This window comes from Meriones unguiculatus, chromosome 12 (genome assembly GCF_030254825.1).
Source record: "Meriones unguiculatus strain TT.TT164.6M chromosome 12, Bangor_MerUng_6.1, whole genome shotgun sequence".
Classification (NCBI taxonomy): Eukaryota; Metazoa; Chordata; class Mammalia; order Rodentia; family Muridae; genus Meriones; species Meriones unguiculatus.
In genome coordinates this window covers 27,268,614-27,284,577 of record NC_083360.1, presented here as the reverse complement: position 1 = coordinate 27,284,577, position 15,964 = coordinate 27,268,614, and the positions used below count along the sequence as shown (strand labels likewise).

Below are 15,964 nucleotides of genomic sequence, written 5' to 3'. Positions count from 1 at the left end.
TTTATGGGTTAGGGGTCATCACAACGTGAGGAACTGTCTTAAAGTGTCGCAGCATTAGGAAGGTTGAGAAGCGCTGTTACAGTGACATTATGCACCTTCCTTTGATTAGTTTGGTCCTACCTGACCTCCTGCCTCTTGATCTGAAAGATGGTGACTCATGAGGTCTGTAGAAGGTGCAGGAGTGAGCAGAGGCGCAGCCTTTTACATGCTTGGATGACTACACCTTGATTTCTCACCAGCCCCGTCTCTCCTCTCTAGCTGTACGAAGCCTTCACCTTCCTCAAGGGTTTGGGAGCTGTGGTCTTAGTCCATGCAGAGAATGGAGACTTGATAGCTCAGGTGAGTGGTTCTCCCTTCTACCGGAAGGGGGACCTGTTACAAAGCAGACTATAAGAGAAGGATGCCTCCTCCATTAGTGAGATGAGTGGGTCGGGGAAGGTGGGGCTGAGCGTCAGTGTCACATGTTCAGATAGGAGATGTTCCCCTGTGTGCAGTCTGCCTTCGGGCAAGACACCTGGCTTCTGGGATGTGCTTTCTCCTCTGCGTTGTGAGGTTCTGAACAAAACTGCTCTGCAAGTAGGGAGGGGTGGTGTCCCTCATTGACATGTGCACCCAGCTTTGTTTTTTTAAATGTGGATTCTGAGGATTTTACTTATTCTCATTCTTGCATAGTCAGTCCTTTACCAATGGAACCATCTCCCCAGGCTCTTGTATTAGTCAGAGTTCTCTAGAGGAACAGAACAGATAGAATGAATATGAATTTATATATTCATAAATTCATATATAATATATAAATATATTACATATACATATATAATAAACCATATATACATGATTTAGTAGAGTGTCTTACAGGTTGTGGTCTAGATAATCCAACAATGCCTGTATACCAAGGGAAAGCTCAAGAATCCAGTAGTTGTTCAGTCCATGAGGCTGGGTTTCTCACATGGGTCTTGGGTATGTGCTGGAATCCCAAATAAGTTGGCCTTAATGCCAGTGAAGAACAGACTTGCCAGAAAGAGTAAGAAAAAGCAGGGAAAGAACAAATCTTTCTTTTTTCTTGTCCTTTATATAAACTGCCACCAAGGGTGGCCCAGATTAAAGGTGGGTCTTCCCGCTTCAGATGATTTAATTAAAAACAAATCCCTTACAGGTGTACCCAGCTGCTTGGGTTTTAGCTAATTCTAGATGTGGTCAAGTTGACAACCAAGAATAACCAGCACATCCCTAGAAAGTCTTCTTTTTGGTCTCCATTCTGGAGATCAGCGAGTGTGATGTTGGCCTCTGCTTGGCTTCTGAGGATAAGTACTGACAGCTTCATGCATGACAGCAAATCAGAAGAGGAAGAGGGGGAGCGAGCTGACCGGGGGGCATGTGGGAGAGAGGTGGAGGGGTAGAGCAGTGGCAGGTTTTGCCTGTTGACATCCTGCCTTAAGGGTAACTAGCCTGCTCCCCAGAAAGAGATGTGGTTTAGTCTCATAGTTCAGGGGTGTGGCACCAGCCCCTTATGAGCTTCTGGTGAGCTTCGGGTAGCTGTGGTGAAAACTCTGGAAGAAAAGCAGGTGTGTGCAGAAGGCTTGCGTGTGTGAAAACATGGGGGGAGGGACACTAGGAATTGTGAAAATTATTCTTGTCAGAACGAGGTTCTTCCTGAGATGAAAGCCCACTCCGCAGGAAAGCATCAGTATCTGTTGGTTCCCATCCCCATTACATCTCCTGGCTCCTCACACGGGTTTAGAGGAGACAAGCTCTGCTTTGTGCTTCCTCTCACTGGTTCCTCGAGTTCTAGAACAACTGTTCTAGATGATGCTGTGGTTGGGCAGGGGATAGGCATGGACAGATGAAGAAGAGGGTTGGTGAGAGAGCAAGCAGTCACTCTCAGTCCACCGGCTGGCCTGTAGGACCCCTGCTCCCTATCCTGACCTCATCTGTCTCACATCAAGCAGAGGCTGGAAGAGTGTCTCCTCTTAACTCCCCAATTCTGGCTCATTGGTGATTGTCTCCTAGGAACAAAAGCGGATCTTGGAGATGGGCATCACGGGTCCCGAGGGGCATGCCCTGAGTAGACCTGAGGAGGTAAGGACTCCCCATTCCTTGCCAAGTACTCATATCCCTAAGCCTTTCACTTGGAGCAGGACAGTCCAGTTGCACCCAGCTCCTCCCCTTCTCTCTGCTCTGCCCTCTCCACTCCACTCTGCTCCCTTCTCCCCGCTGCTTCCCAGGGCTCTGGAGGGTGCGAGTCAGAGGGGCCGGAAAAGGCTTTGCCTATTCCAGGGTCCAGGGGCATCACTCCTGGACCCCGCACACACCCCAGTGTCCTGACTGGGGAAGAATCTTCACTGAAGACTTGGTATATTGGTGACAGGAAAATGGACTGAAGAGTCCCTTGGTGTCCATGTCAAATCATACCTCTATTATGGCCATGCCCAAGGCCTTGATAGATTGTAAATTAAAGACCAGAAACAGAAGTCACAGCAGGTGCTTTGACTTGCTGGTATTGAGAACATAGTGGGGTTAGCGAGGGCTGAGATGAAATGAATCAGGTTTAGTGAGTGAGAAATAGAGCCCTGTCAGCCATGGGCATGCTCTGATGTCATGGAGTCAGTCGTTTGCCATGACCGTTTTGTGTGCCTTTCCATGCAACGTCCTCTTGGGAGAGTTCTTTAACACAGCCTGTAGAGTGTTCCCAAACAAGCCCAGGACATTATTCTATCTCCAACTCTCTTATTTTTTTAAAAAAAATCTGTTTTACTCTCCTTTTACATTGAAGATTTCACTTTTGAAAACTCTTAAGGAGAATGGAAGAATATAGGTTCAGGAGTGGCTGCCCCCTTCCTCTTGTGACCGTTGTATTTGCTGTGTCCCCAGCTGGAGGCCGAGGCTGTGTTCCGGGCTATTGCCATTGCAGGCCGGATCAACTGCCCCGTGTATATCACCAAGGTCATGAGCAAGAGTGCGGCAGACATCATCGCGCTGGCCAGGAAGAAAGGTAGGTGATGCTTGTCCTCCTGAGGGGCGACAGGACTGTTTCGGTTACTCAATGGCAGAGGTCTGCCAGGAGCTGGCAGCCTCTGGCCTCTAGTGTACTGAAGGGGTGATGTGGAGTTGGTTTTAGCTTCGATTCTTAGTATACCATGTGTCAGAGACCTCTGCAAGTCCCTGACAAGCTCTGAGCCTCAGCTTCTTCATTTGTGATGGTCCCTGCTTCCATTGGCTAGATGAGACCATGCAGCTTTTGGCTGGCCTTAGAGCCTTTCCAGGGGTTTCACACAAAGCTGATGATTAGTCAGGAATGGCCAGAAGGTCCTCCTGTATCCTGTCTTTTCTTTTTTGGGCCACTCCCTGGGCTTTCCAACTGGCTTGGCCTTCTCCTGGGCTCTGTCCAAGACTCACATGGGGAGTTTGTGCTCAGAGTTACTCCATGGCCTTAGCGAAGAGTCAGTTGTGGGTTGGGAAGAGAAAGGCTTTGTTTCAGAGTCAATAGTATGGGGGCAGCAGAGCTGGATATGGATGAGCGCTGGCCTAGGGCAGCTGCTCTAATTACAGATTTGGGCCTTCACAGTAAGGGGCACTGTGTGGTGTTGCCTCTGAAAAAGATGCTGGGTTATTGTCTTCTAGTCAGACTCCTCTGCCACAGACTCTCATTTTGTGTCAGCATGGTCACTATTGGCTGTAACCACACTCCTTATCTTTGCCTCTTCAAGGCCCTCTTGTCTTCGGTGAGCCCATAGCTGCCAGCCTGGGGACCGATGGCACCCACTACTGGAGCAAGAACTGGGCCAAGGCAGCTGCATTTGTGACCTCTCCTCCCCTGAGCCCAGATCCCACAACGCCTGACTACTTGACCTCTTTGCTGGCCTGGTGAGAGTCATGGGGATGAGGACACAGGGTGGGGGTTGTAGCCAGAGAGTCCACAGCTGGTTAGATACACAGAGAAGGGAGGTTTGGGGTCTGTGCCCAGAAAACAATACTCCGTGTTGTTTATAGAAATCCTTCCAAGGGTGTGTTTCTCCTAATGATTGTTCACATTTATTCACCACCTCCTCCCGCCAGTTCAGTATTGTTTATGCATGTGCTGTGTCCTAGCAGTTAGTGTGGTTGGTAGCTGCAGGACTAGGGATGAGAGACCAGGATTTAACTCTTGCCTTTGCCACTTCATGCTACTGTCATCTTGGGCTTGTTGGAATATATGCAATGTCTCCTTGTCTCTCCCAGCTTGCTTATTGGCCACATGCACAGAATCAAAAGCCTGCTCGTACAGGGCTAGTTGTCCTTCAGTGAGGAGGGAAGGCATTTTAATGAGCAGACAGCATCACTGGCAAAGCACAGTATTTTTCACCCAGGAGAAGTGCATCCAATTCAATCCCTTCCATCAGTCAGCATGAAAGAAGAGGGCCTCCATAGTGAACTGAGCAGGACAGGCTATCCTGGGGAGGGTAGATGGCTGGAGCTCTGCAGAGGAGAGGCAGAGCTTGGGGATAAGGCAGGACTTCCGAGTGTAACTGTGTGTGAACAAGGAGACTCTGGGATGTGTGCTGTGGAAATCTCTGCCCCCACGTGATGCAGACACTGTTTTGCTTGTGAACTCAATTACAACTCAGCACTGAAGCCCATAGCAGGAACATGACCACAGTCCATAGAAACTCATGATGTCTCGCACCCGTGGCCATAGCCACTCTGGCTCAGCGTGCTGGTTCCTTCTGCCTCCAAGGACCTCTGTTTCCAAGATACCATTCCCCTCCCCTTATGCGCTGTCCATGGTGCTTGTATGCTTTAAATGTCCGTGGAACCAAGAGAGAACACCCCTATGATTTCTTCTTCGAAAGTGGAACCCAAAGGGCAGAATATCACCTGGACCCCACTCCTTGACTAGACTTCCACCTGGTCTTTTCTCCAGGTTGACTTTACCTCACCTCTGCCTTTGGCTCTCTCTGCACAACTTAAGAAAGTCTCAGGCTGACAGTGACACCCTCCCCCCCAAGAAAGAACCATGTCTCAGGGCCCCCACTAAGAAAGAACCGTATCTCAGGGCCTTTGCACTCCACACTCTGCCTAGCACTGTCTCATGTGTCTCTCAGTTGGCTTATTTACTGCTTCCACACCTTTGCTGGAGGGTTCCTCCTCAGACAGGTCTTTTTGGTGTGTGTGTGGGGGGCATCATTTGATTTAAAATGGTAGCTCAGCTCATCCCAAGCTGCTGTGGTCCTGTTCCTACACCCACTACTCTGTCAACCGTCACCATGGCCTCTCCTCATTTCAGGAACAGAGCAGTGTATGGTGTGGGTTTGCTAAACAAGTACAGACAGTCCTAAACAGAACAGCTCCTAGGCATGTGTCTAGCATCTAAATGACTTATGCATCTTAATACTATAGAGAACAGCCTCAGCCTGCATTTGCATATGCCAAGTTACAACCCTCTCATAACCAATACTGGCCTCTAGACTCGGGCTCTGGATGCACCTAGGAGTCCTAGCTTCCAAACTCTCAAGGGACAAGGGACAAACCCTGAGCTGTGTGTCACTCAGCTATTACCTACAGCTAATACTTATTTTATGAACCCAGCATAGAAGGCCTAGCTGCCATAGGCCAGAAACCTCACTCTAAGAGACTCATGTCCATGTGTGTGACTCTCCTGTGACATGCAGAGTTGGGAGGCTCGGGTCTCAGATGGGAGGTTCCTGACGTCCTGGCAGGCTTCGAGTTGACAGACTGACTTTGGATCATTGACTATATTATGGTCTATTGAACCGGGCTGGGGGACATAGCTCACTGGTATCACACTTGCCTAGCATGTGTTAGACCCAAGTTTGATTCCAAACACCAGAATTTTTCTAAAAAAAAAAAATTGAGATAAAACCTCTGCATCCCAATGCCTCCTTCAGAATTTTCTGTAGAGCCACTGGGGCTTGAAGCGCCACTCCGAGTGACGCTTGAAATGACACACACTAGTGTCTGCTGTTCACAGTGAACATAACTCTGGTTTTTCTCTGCTCTTTTCAGTGGAGACTTGCAGGTCACAGGGAGTGGCCACTGTCCCTACAGCACAGCCCAGAAGGCTGTGGGCAAGGACAACTTCACTCTGATCCCTGAGGGCGTCAATGGCATAGAGGAGCGGATGACTGTTGTCTGGGACAAGGCAGTGGTGAGTCTTCCCTCTCTCTCCCCTTGGAAATTCTAGCAGTATCCTGCCTGGCCCATCCAGGCCAGTGTTGTGGATTCAAGTTTCCACAGTCTTCCTTTCCTGAAAGTAGAGGTCGGAACAGAGGACTGGTGGGAAACTAGCCCCAGGAGAGTCCTTGCCTCCTGATGTCGTAGTCCTTGAATGAAGGATGAAAAGTGGGTGTGGATGAAAGCGGGCATTGGCTCATCAGAAAGGCTCTGTAAATTGTGTGTGTGTCTTCGTGTGGGCATGTTTGTGGGTGCACCTGCACCGTGGTGCATTGTGTGAAATTCAGAGGCTAGCTTGTGGGAATCAGTTCTCTCCTTCTACCAGATCCCAGGAATTGACCTCAGGTCATCAGGTTTGAGGGTAGGCATTTTTACCTGCTGAGTCATCCTGCTAGGCCCTGCCTTCTTTACTCCTTTACTTTTAATTATTATATTCTGTGCTGTGGGTTTTTCGGCTTCATGTGTGTCTGTGTACCACATGTGTGCCAGAAGAAGGCCCCGGAGACCCTGGAATTGAAGTTATGAACTGTTGTGGGCTACCATGTAGGTGCTGGGGATCGAATCTGGGTCTACAGCCAGTGCTCTTAAACACTGAGCATCTACTTCTCATCTTATTCTTTGAGGCAGGGTCCCTCTCTGGCCTATAGCTCACCAAGGAGGTGTGAGACTGGCTGGCTGCTGAGCCCCAGGGACCATCCTGTCTTCCTCTCCCTGGTACTAAGATTCCAAGTCCATGCTGCTGTGCCTGGCTTTTTATATCAGTTACAGAAATTAAGCTTGTGTCCTCACACCCCTGTCACACACACTTCACTGACTGAACTATCTCCCAGGCCCAGTTTTTTTTTTTTTATAAAACCTGGGCCTAGAACCACTGATAGGTCACCACAGTAGCTCTTGTGCAGGTGTTGGCAGCCCTCTGCAGTTTTTTTTATCCCTGCTCTGGTCAGAACTCTGTGTAGTGTGACTGGATCCAACTTGTGAAGACCCCAAAGGATGGCCCAAGTCTGTGCCAAGCCGCCCTTCTCCTCATTGCACCGGTCTTGATTTCAGGCTACTGGCAAGATGGATGAGAATCAGTTTGTAGCCGTCACCAGCACCAACGCAGCCAAGATCTTCAATCTGTACCCAAGGAAAGGTCGGATTGCTGTGGGCTCTGACGCTGATGTAGTCATCTGGGACCCAGACAAGATGAAGACCATAACAGCTAAAAGCCATAAATCAGTAAGTCCCAAGCCCATCCATGACACTTTTAGTTTGGGTGGGTGTTTCCTTTGAGCCATTTCAGAAGCTTCTGGCTAAAAATGATGCAGGGTTTTCCAAATCTGCCATATGGCTGCATCAGCCACTCACACGTCTATTGGAGAGAGTCCAAGATAGTGCTTTGAGCAGGCCTAAAGCCACGCTACTCTTATGATCTGGTAACATGCTCTCTTCCTTCTGCTGCTCTCTCTGGCTATGTCCACAGGACAGCGGCATCTGTTCCTAGTCATTGCATCCTCCAAAGAGCAGCCGGTGCTCTTACCCCTTTGCCATCACTGCGGTTCCCAGCATACCTTTTTAAAATGATGGTTTTGAATGGAAATCACAACATAAGTTCCGGAAACTGCAGGGGGAATGATCTGTTTGTGATCTGGTTACAGAAAAAAGTAAGCAAAAAAAAAAAAAAAAAAAAAAGAAGTCTGTATAGCCAAGAAAAAGTACACGGCACAAGTTAAAAAGTTCAGGGCAAGGCCTGCCACTCACCTAAGGAAGGGTAGGTTCTTTGCAAAGTGGGAAAATGTTGTGAGACTAATGAATAGAGTGGAATACAAAGACAGTCGCACCGTAAGGGTCATGTCGTGCATAAGTGTGTGTTGCCTGGGGAGAAAGACCTGCTCTCCCCAACAGCTGCAAGTCACAGCATCAAGACTCCAGGGTGTGATGTGTGCCTCTATGATACTGTCACAGCCTCAAGGAGACCCACGGTGTTGCCAGAGCTGGAATCTAGTGTCGCCTCTTTGGGTGATGGAGATCGCAGGACCACACATGCAGACCACCCACACAGTGTGTTTTAGCAAAAGCACAGACATGCCCTATTTGTTTGATGGTTGGAAGTGGGTTGGTCAGTGGTAGTCCAATCCAAATGTGTGATGGGACTCAGTCCATGGCTTATGAGCTGTGTGGAGTTCTCAGCCCTGAGCTCGTGCTGAGGATCTCTGGGGTAAGGAGCAGAACAAGGACTCTCATGATGGGCAGTCAGCACTTGTGTGTGAGGCAGTTACAAGCAGGAGAAGCCCTTTAAAGCACTCGGCTCAGCTGGAGGTAGGAAAGCTTCTCTGCCAGACACACTTCGTACCTCGTGATTATTTCCAACCACACATGGCCCACTGTTACAGTAACTGATAAAAATCAACAACAAACAAACAAATAATAAAAAAATAGGTGAAAAGCCATTAGATGCTGGCAGCTGGCTAATGGGATTGAGTATCATCTTCAAGAATAAAAAAAAAACCAAATGCAGAGTTTTAGATGATCTGTTGTCTTTTTTGTTATTTTTTAAAAAAGATTTTGTTGTATTTTTAAATTATATGTATGTGTGTGTTGGACTGTGGGTCGAAGCACATAAATGTAGGGCCTGCAGAGGCCAGAAGAGGGAGCTGGACCCTCTGGAACGTGAGTTACAAGGCTGTGAGCTGCCTGACATAAGTGTTTGGAACCCATCTCTCATCCTCTGCAAGAGCAGCAAACACAAACTGCCTAACCAAATCCGCTGCTTGCCTTCTTCCTTCTTTCCTTCTTTCCTTCTTTCCTTCTTTCCTTCCTTCCTTCCTTCCTTCCTTCCTTCCTTCCTTCCTTCCTTCCTTCCTTCTTCCCTTTCTTTCTCTCTTTCTTTCTCTCTCTCTCTTTCTTTTTTTTCTCTTTTTTCTCTTTCTCTCTCATTCTTTCTCTTCCCTTTCCTTTCCCTCTCCCTCCCTTCTTCCCTTCCTCTTCCCCTCCCTTCCCCCCTTTCTCTCTCTTTCTCTCTCTTTTTTTTTGGTGGGGGATGTGCAGGTCAGGGACATAGTGAAGTAGCCAGTTCTTTCCTTCCACCATATTTATCCCAAAGACTGAACTCAGGTCATCAGCCTTAGCAGTAAGTGCCCCTACCCACTGAGCCACCTTGCATGCCCTGTTACTGTTTCATTTGAGGGGACAGCAGTAGCAGACTAAGCATGCAGTGTTCCCTGCCTTCCACCTGGCAGTGCAGACTGGGCTCCTTGGGGCATGATCTGCTTGAGTACTGTGTTTTAAGGAAGCCCATATCCTTTGATCTTGTACTTTAGTTTAGGAAGCTCTCCCCTCCAAAAGGTAACAACTTCATAGAAATGTACAAAAGGCAACAATGTCATAGAAATGTAGAAAAGGTAACAATGTCACAGAAATGTACAAAAGGTTACAAAGTCACAGGAATGTACAAAAGGTTATAAAGTCACAGGAATGTACAAAAGGTTACAAAGTCACAGGAATGTACAAAAGGTTACAAAGTCACAGAAATGTACAAAAGGTTACAAAGTCACAGAAATGTACATTACAAGACTGTCCACAGCGCTTGTCCTCAAGCAAGCACCTCTCCCATTGGAGAGGCCCTGGTGAGTGTTAACAGCGTTAGGGCCCAGCAGGTGCTAGTCATTGACTGTTGTACATAGTAAACTATGACATAGAGAAGAAAAAGTCATCAGAAGACACTAAGAGCATCATGTTATGTGTGCCGTGCTGACGAAGGAGAAGCTTGGGTGTGGCAGAGAAGTAAATCTGGGCCTTTTGCATTCACAGACCGTGGAGTACAACATCTTCGAGGGCATGGAGTGCCACGGCTCACCTCTGGTGGTCATCAGCCAGGGCAAGATTGTTTTCGAGGATGGGAACATCAGCGTCAGCAAGGGCATGGGTCGCTTCATCCCTCGGAAGCCGTTCCCAGAGCACCTTTACCAGCGTGTCAGGATCAGGAGCAAGGTGAGCTCTAGAGTCGAGGGCCCTGTGCTGTGTCATCCATGCTTCTTAGAAACTGGACAGAGTTGGATGTGGCTGCATGTACCCCTGCTCATTCATCTGAGATCAGACAAGCTCAGGGAGGTTGCAGGGCCTTGCAGGCTGTAGCGGTCTGTAGGAGGGGTGTCCTTGAGCTGCTCAGCTTCTGGTGATCCTCCACCTGCATCATGGTGGAGGATCCTCACATGGTCCTCTGGAAGATCATGAGCCTCATCTTCCAAATTAGAACCTGATGCTCGGGGCTAGGAAGGACTTACCCAGTTACCCAGCCACTGCAGTGAGAGTACACAGCCCACAACCCTCCATCTGCCTCACCCTCATTCTCCCCTCCTGCCAGATCTGTATCTACCTTCTCCAAGGTTCTGAGCCTTGGTCTTGGAAGACCTCAGCCAGACATAAAGCAGGCTCTGGCCTTGTCTCTGACTCAGAGGAGGGAACTTTGGACTCCTTACTGTGGCTGTCCTCCCTGTCTGTGACCCTCTTGTCACCATATCAACTCATTATTTACACGATCTATGTAATGATGTGTGCCAGAAGGGCCAGCTGTGTATGTTGCCTGTGTGTCTCTGTTCCTTATGCATGCATACATGTGTGTCTATGTTGTATACAATACATGTGTGCCACAGCATGTATTGCACACACATACACGTGTGCACACACCCATTGTGTATACTGTGTGTGCATGCATGTGTGCACATTTGTCTGTTGATTGTATGATCCATGTAATAATATGTGTGTGACAATTGTGTACATACTTATGTATGTGTTCACTTATTGAATGTATATTATACCTGCTTATGTTATACATGTCTGCATATATGTGTGCCTTGCATATAGGGTGTATATATGTGCATGCGTATTTGTATGTGAGTGGATGTATGTGTTCACATGTGTGCTCCCATTCTTATACTTTATCATTTATGATTTAGACAGCAAGGCCAGACACCTTCTCCCAGCCCCAGGCCCCACAGAGTTGCCCCCATCTGTCAGCTGTTCCGATGCCTTTGCCAAAGGTGTCAGGTACCAGAATGGCTGGGATACCCACTGCCCACCAAGGGCTGGTGGCATCCCTTGCTGGGATGTAGGTCTTCCAACTGGTTTGCAACTGAGGACTCTGGTGAAGAGTTAATGGTCACTGAGAAAACACCAATGCTAAGTCATCAGTTTACATCAGAGGGTCAGGTTGTTGTAGGGTTCCCTGCTCTTATGCCTGGGCAATGGACAGGAGCCAAGCCGGGGATGGGGCACAGAACCTGCCTTTGGCCACCCTGAGCCCAGAGGAAGGGTGGTGACTGAAGGAAGACATCTGAATCGGGGTGGCTGGGCCTGAGAAAGGGGTACCGGCCACTGGAGGCCTTGGTAGTCAGGGAATGGGGACTTGGGACAACGCTGAGCCTGCGAGTTGTGGAGGAGGAGCCTGGAGCTGGGGTCAGGGCATGGTCACTTGCCACCAGTGGCCCTTAGAGGGCCTTGTACAGTTCCCTAAATGCCTGCTGTTCCCTGAGGCCTGGAGCCAGTGCCATCTCCTTTGGTAGTTTTTGAGGGTCCCTGTCTCAGTTCTGGGCTATGCGGGGCTTCTTTCAGTTCTATGGCTGATAGCCTCTCCACTCTGGATGGTGGTGGCCTTCCCTCTTGAGGTGCCACTGACCAGTCCCTCTAGTACTGTGATTCCTCTGCCTTCCTGTGTAACCCTCACTCCCTTTTCAACCAGTCGCCTGCCCCCAGTTCCTCGTCTCCCTATTTCTGTAAAGGTGAGGAGACTGGCCTTGGGGTACTGTAGTCTGGGCTTGGGGCCTGCCGTGGAGGGAGTGGCAGGGAAAGTGACCGTGTGGCAATGACTTGAGGGCCTTCAGCTTGAAGCTTTGTGTGCGCGTGTGAACAGACATGCACATCTATGGGGCACATGTGTGTGGGTAAGTATATGCGCATATTACACAGTGTGGGCACACATCCGTGTGTGCAGGAGTGTGGCCTGTGTGAGCATATGTGCGGCCTCCGGTCCTTCTGTTGGCAGGGCCGAGGCACAGACATGGTGTTAATCTGACCCTTCGCTCTTTCTGTCTAGGTTTATGGGTTGCATGGTGTGTCCAGGGGCATGTACGATGGCCCCGTGTACGAGGTACCAGCCACGCCCAAACATGCAGCTCCTGCTCCTTCTGCCAAATCCTCACCTTCCAAACACCAGCCTCCACCCATCAGGAACCTCCACCAGTCCAACTTCAGCTTATCAGGTAGTTTCACGGCAGCCGGGCTCCTGTGGAAAGGAGCACATGGCTTCGGGCCAAGGTAGATAGAGATGGCCAGGAGGTGTGGGCACCTCCTATGTGGCTCTGAGTGAGGCACGGGGTAGGCAGGTGTTTCTAAGGTGCAGCACATGTTGATTCTTAACCTCGGCACTGCTCATCTCTGAGGTTAAGCATGTGCATGCGTGTGGGGGAGGGGGCCTTATTCTCATACCTCAAAGCTAAGTGGGGGTACAGGCTCTGTGCCTGGCAGTCACTCCCCTTCCCCCACCCTGGCACTCACCTGGCTTAGGAAGCACAATATGGACTTTATGTCACCCCACGTGGTGGCAGTGTGTCCCTGGTATTGTTTGAAGTTTCGCAAAATTCAGTTTCCAAGTCCCAGGATTCAGGGCTCAGCAGAGTTTAAGAATAAGGTCCCAGCTCAGACAGGTCCCTGCAACTTCACCAGATGGCCACAGGAGGGCACACACACACACACACACACACACACACACACACACACACAGGAAACATTGCATTGTCATTGAAATGATTCCAGTTGTTAGTTAGAAAGCCTCTGCAGAGTCCTAGGGATTTGATGATGAGTGAGGAACAGCTGGACAGCTTCAGATGAGCCCAGGAACCTGCTGAATCCCACAGTTTAAAGTCCAGGATGTTGCATTCAATGGCTTTTAAAAACATGAACCATTTAAAACATGAACATGAGCTCATGAGCTACGTGAAAACAAGCAGCAGGCTAAAGTAGGTCACTGGGTCATGCAAGCAAAGGTATGTGCTAGCAACAGAGCCTGTGGCAGGTGTGAGAGGATGTGGTTTCAGTTTAATTGTAGGGTGAGAGGTACCCAGCAGGTAGAGAGCAGTGGGTTCTGGGTCAGGGGACCCCAGGGCACCTCATTTTCCATGCTCTTTTCTTCGCATACTTATCTGAGTGTAATTCTGGTGTTAAAGGTGGCCAGCATTATTGCACAGAGAGACCCCAAGCATAACCCTAGCATCTTGTCTGGTGTGTATAGATGGATGCCTTCCATGCTGAGAGCCCTGGGGACGTGGGCATCTCAATGCCAGCTTGCAGGATGGCTCTCTAGTCCCATCAGACCACCAAATACTGTTGATCTATCATTAGAAGTGCAGAGACAAAATCTTTAGCACAGAGGCAGCCATGTAGTAACAAGCCTGTGTTAGGGCCCTCGGCCTGCCCTCCATCTGGGCCCTCCATCCCCCTGAAGTGCTGCCCGCAGGGCCTCGTGGACACTTACCAAGTGCTACTGTTGCTGCTAGACACATTGCTGATTCTCCTGAATTGCTATCAAGTTCACCCTTGCCCACTTCAAAGGCAGGATGCTGCTGCAGTACCTAGGTGCAGCATGCTAGTCTCACGGGGGTTTTCACGACCTGGCAAGCAAGGTGCAGAGGGTTATGAAGGGAAATGAGTGAAGTGATCAGGCCGAATCCTGAGTTACCAGGAAGAAAGATGGCTGCCAATGTGGCAGCTGGGAGAACCACAGCTGTGCTCTAAGCCAGGCTCTCGGTAGCCCGCCTAGACAGACCCTGTAGAGCCAGGGTCAGAAGGGACATCAGTTCACATGCTGGCACAGACTTGTGTAGTGTGCATGTACACATCTAACTGTTGCCACCGGAGCGAGGGATGCTGTGCAGAGGAAGGTGGGCTTTGAGGACAAGCCAGTGGGGCCACTGGTCCTGCCTTCCCAACCTATGTGCCCTATGAAGCTTATTCGACCTAATATTAGGTTGAATATGAACCTGCTATGCAGCCTGATCCTCAACACCCTTACTTTTGAATCGTGGGTAAATCACACATCCATCATTTGCGTGTTCTCAGCCCGAAGCGGTGCACCGAGTGTGCCTGCGCACAGTAGGAATTCACTAAGTGCTTTCTTATCTCAAGGCCGAACTCTACAGAGGCCAGAGACAGAGGAAGGGGACCCCAGGATTGGCAGGTAGCCAGGAGGGGTCAGGCAGGTTTGCAGGTCAGGGACACTTCCCAGAGTGAACTTGAGTAGAGTCTTGAAGGTGAGTTGGAGTGATGAGCATTTCAAGATGGGGTTATGCAGTTCCTACAAAAGTGGGGAGGGCAGAGTCTTGGCATCAGCTCTCCAAGGTGATTTGAACAGGCCTTGTCTCACACACCGTTGGCCTTTTGTCTCTTTCAGGTGCCCAGATAGATGACAACAACCCAAGGCGCACAGGCCACCGCATCGTGGCGCCCCCCGGTGGCCGCTCCAACATCACCAGCCTCGGTTGACCTCAGACGAGCCGGATATGCAAGAAGGAAGGATTCTGGGGAAATGTCCATTCCTTTTCCTGTCTGTGTTTTTGAAGCCCACAGTTTTAGTTGGTACTGATGGAGGGGAGATTGAGTGATGCTCTTTCCTTCTCTGCTTAGGAAGAAGTGGTACTAGTGTGGTGTGTTTGCCTGGAAGTTCCTTGCCCACAGTGTGTGTTCACACAGACTCCACCTCAGAGCATGGTGTCTCCATTTCCCCTTCCTAGTGACCCCCAGGTTTAGCATCGTCCTGTACTGTCCCCTCCACTCCTCCACGACCCTCTGAGTGATGGTTCCTTTGTGCCCTGTAGCTGTTCTAGGATAGGATGCATGTTAGGAAGTTACGTATGCAAGTCTGAGCGCGGCTGATGGACATCGATGGTCGAGGGCCGAGACCTTAGCCCCCCTGGGGAGATTTCCAAACTCTCAACAAATGAAGGCTCCGTCCCGAGTCTTCGCTAGAAAGATGCCATCCCCACCCCCCACCCTGACTGAGACCTGTGAATATGCAGAATGGCAGGGAAGCCTTCCACCTGGTCACAGAGCTCCATCACCCATGTCCTGTGTCAACAACCCTGTGGCACCTGCAACATGGTGTCTTTCTGGTCTGTGTGTTCTTCCAGCCAGCCTTGGGCTTTGGGCCCAGCCAGGCTCACACCCAGAAAGGGGTGTCCTGACACCCCACTCAGGCCTGAGGATGGTGCAGTAATGGCTCTGCCCAGGCTGCCTGAGCCCCTGTCCCTCTGAGGAGGTCAGCGGGGCAGTCAGATTTTTAAAGTTTTGTACAGTTTTCCTTTGTATTCACTTCCATTTTTACTTAATAACTGACTTGTTGGTGGCTCCTATTTCTGAATTCAAAGCTTGTGGAAAAAAAATAAAGAAATTAAATTGCCCGTTGACCTGAGTGGGTGTTTTCATTTGGGAGAAATGGGTCAGGACCCTGGATCAATAGGTGGGCTTCTAGAATATGCATTAACTGACAGCACAGCTCATATCCATTCTGTTTAGGACCTAGGCCACTAAGGATGAAAGTGCTCAGTGACTCCCTAGAGGGAGGGGCTAGGAGATTGCTTACATTTCCATAAGGAGCCATGCTGCTCTCCAGCCTGGGGTTAAAGAAGAAGAAGAAGGTCCCCAAGTGAAGGGCACCCTTGCAAGTTGAGTGGCAATCTTTCTCTACAGTTCCACAGAAGCCCTGTATGAAAGGACATGGGACTAGGCCAACTTGCCTTCAGAAGAAAGATCCTTGTTCACAGCG

At 49.6% G+C, this 15,964-nt stretch overlaps 1 protein-coding gene across 2 annotated transcripts in view; it reads left to right on the top strand.

Annotated features, from left to right (window-relative positions):
• The window catches only part of Crmp1 (collapsin response mediator protein 1), a 51,773-nt gene extending 36,170 nt beyond the window's left edge, over positions 1–15,603 (top strand). For both annotated transcript variants that reach the window (XM_021630675.2, XM_021630681.2), the window contains exons 6-14: positions 259–339; positions 2,008–2,076; positions 2,869–2,989; positions 3,705–3,861; positions 6,001–6,142; positions 7,219–7,389; positions 9,961–10,140; positions 12,242–12,407; positions 14,594–15,603. In XM_021630675.2, coding sequence (XP_021486350.1) covers positions 259–339; positions 2,008–2,076; positions 2,869–2,989; positions 3,705–3,861; positions 6,001–6,142; positions 7,219–7,389; positions 9,961–10,140; positions 12,242–12,407; positions 14,594–14,685 — 1,179 coding nt within the window. In that variant the 3' untranslated portion in view covers positions 14,686–15,603. The remainder of the gene's footprint in view (positions 1–258; positions 340–2,007; positions 2,077–2,868; positions 2,990–3,704; positions 3,862–6,000; positions 6,143–7,218; positions 7,390–9,960; positions 10,141–12,241; positions 12,408–14,593) is intronic.
• Positions 15,604–15,964: the final 361 nt, after the last annotated feature.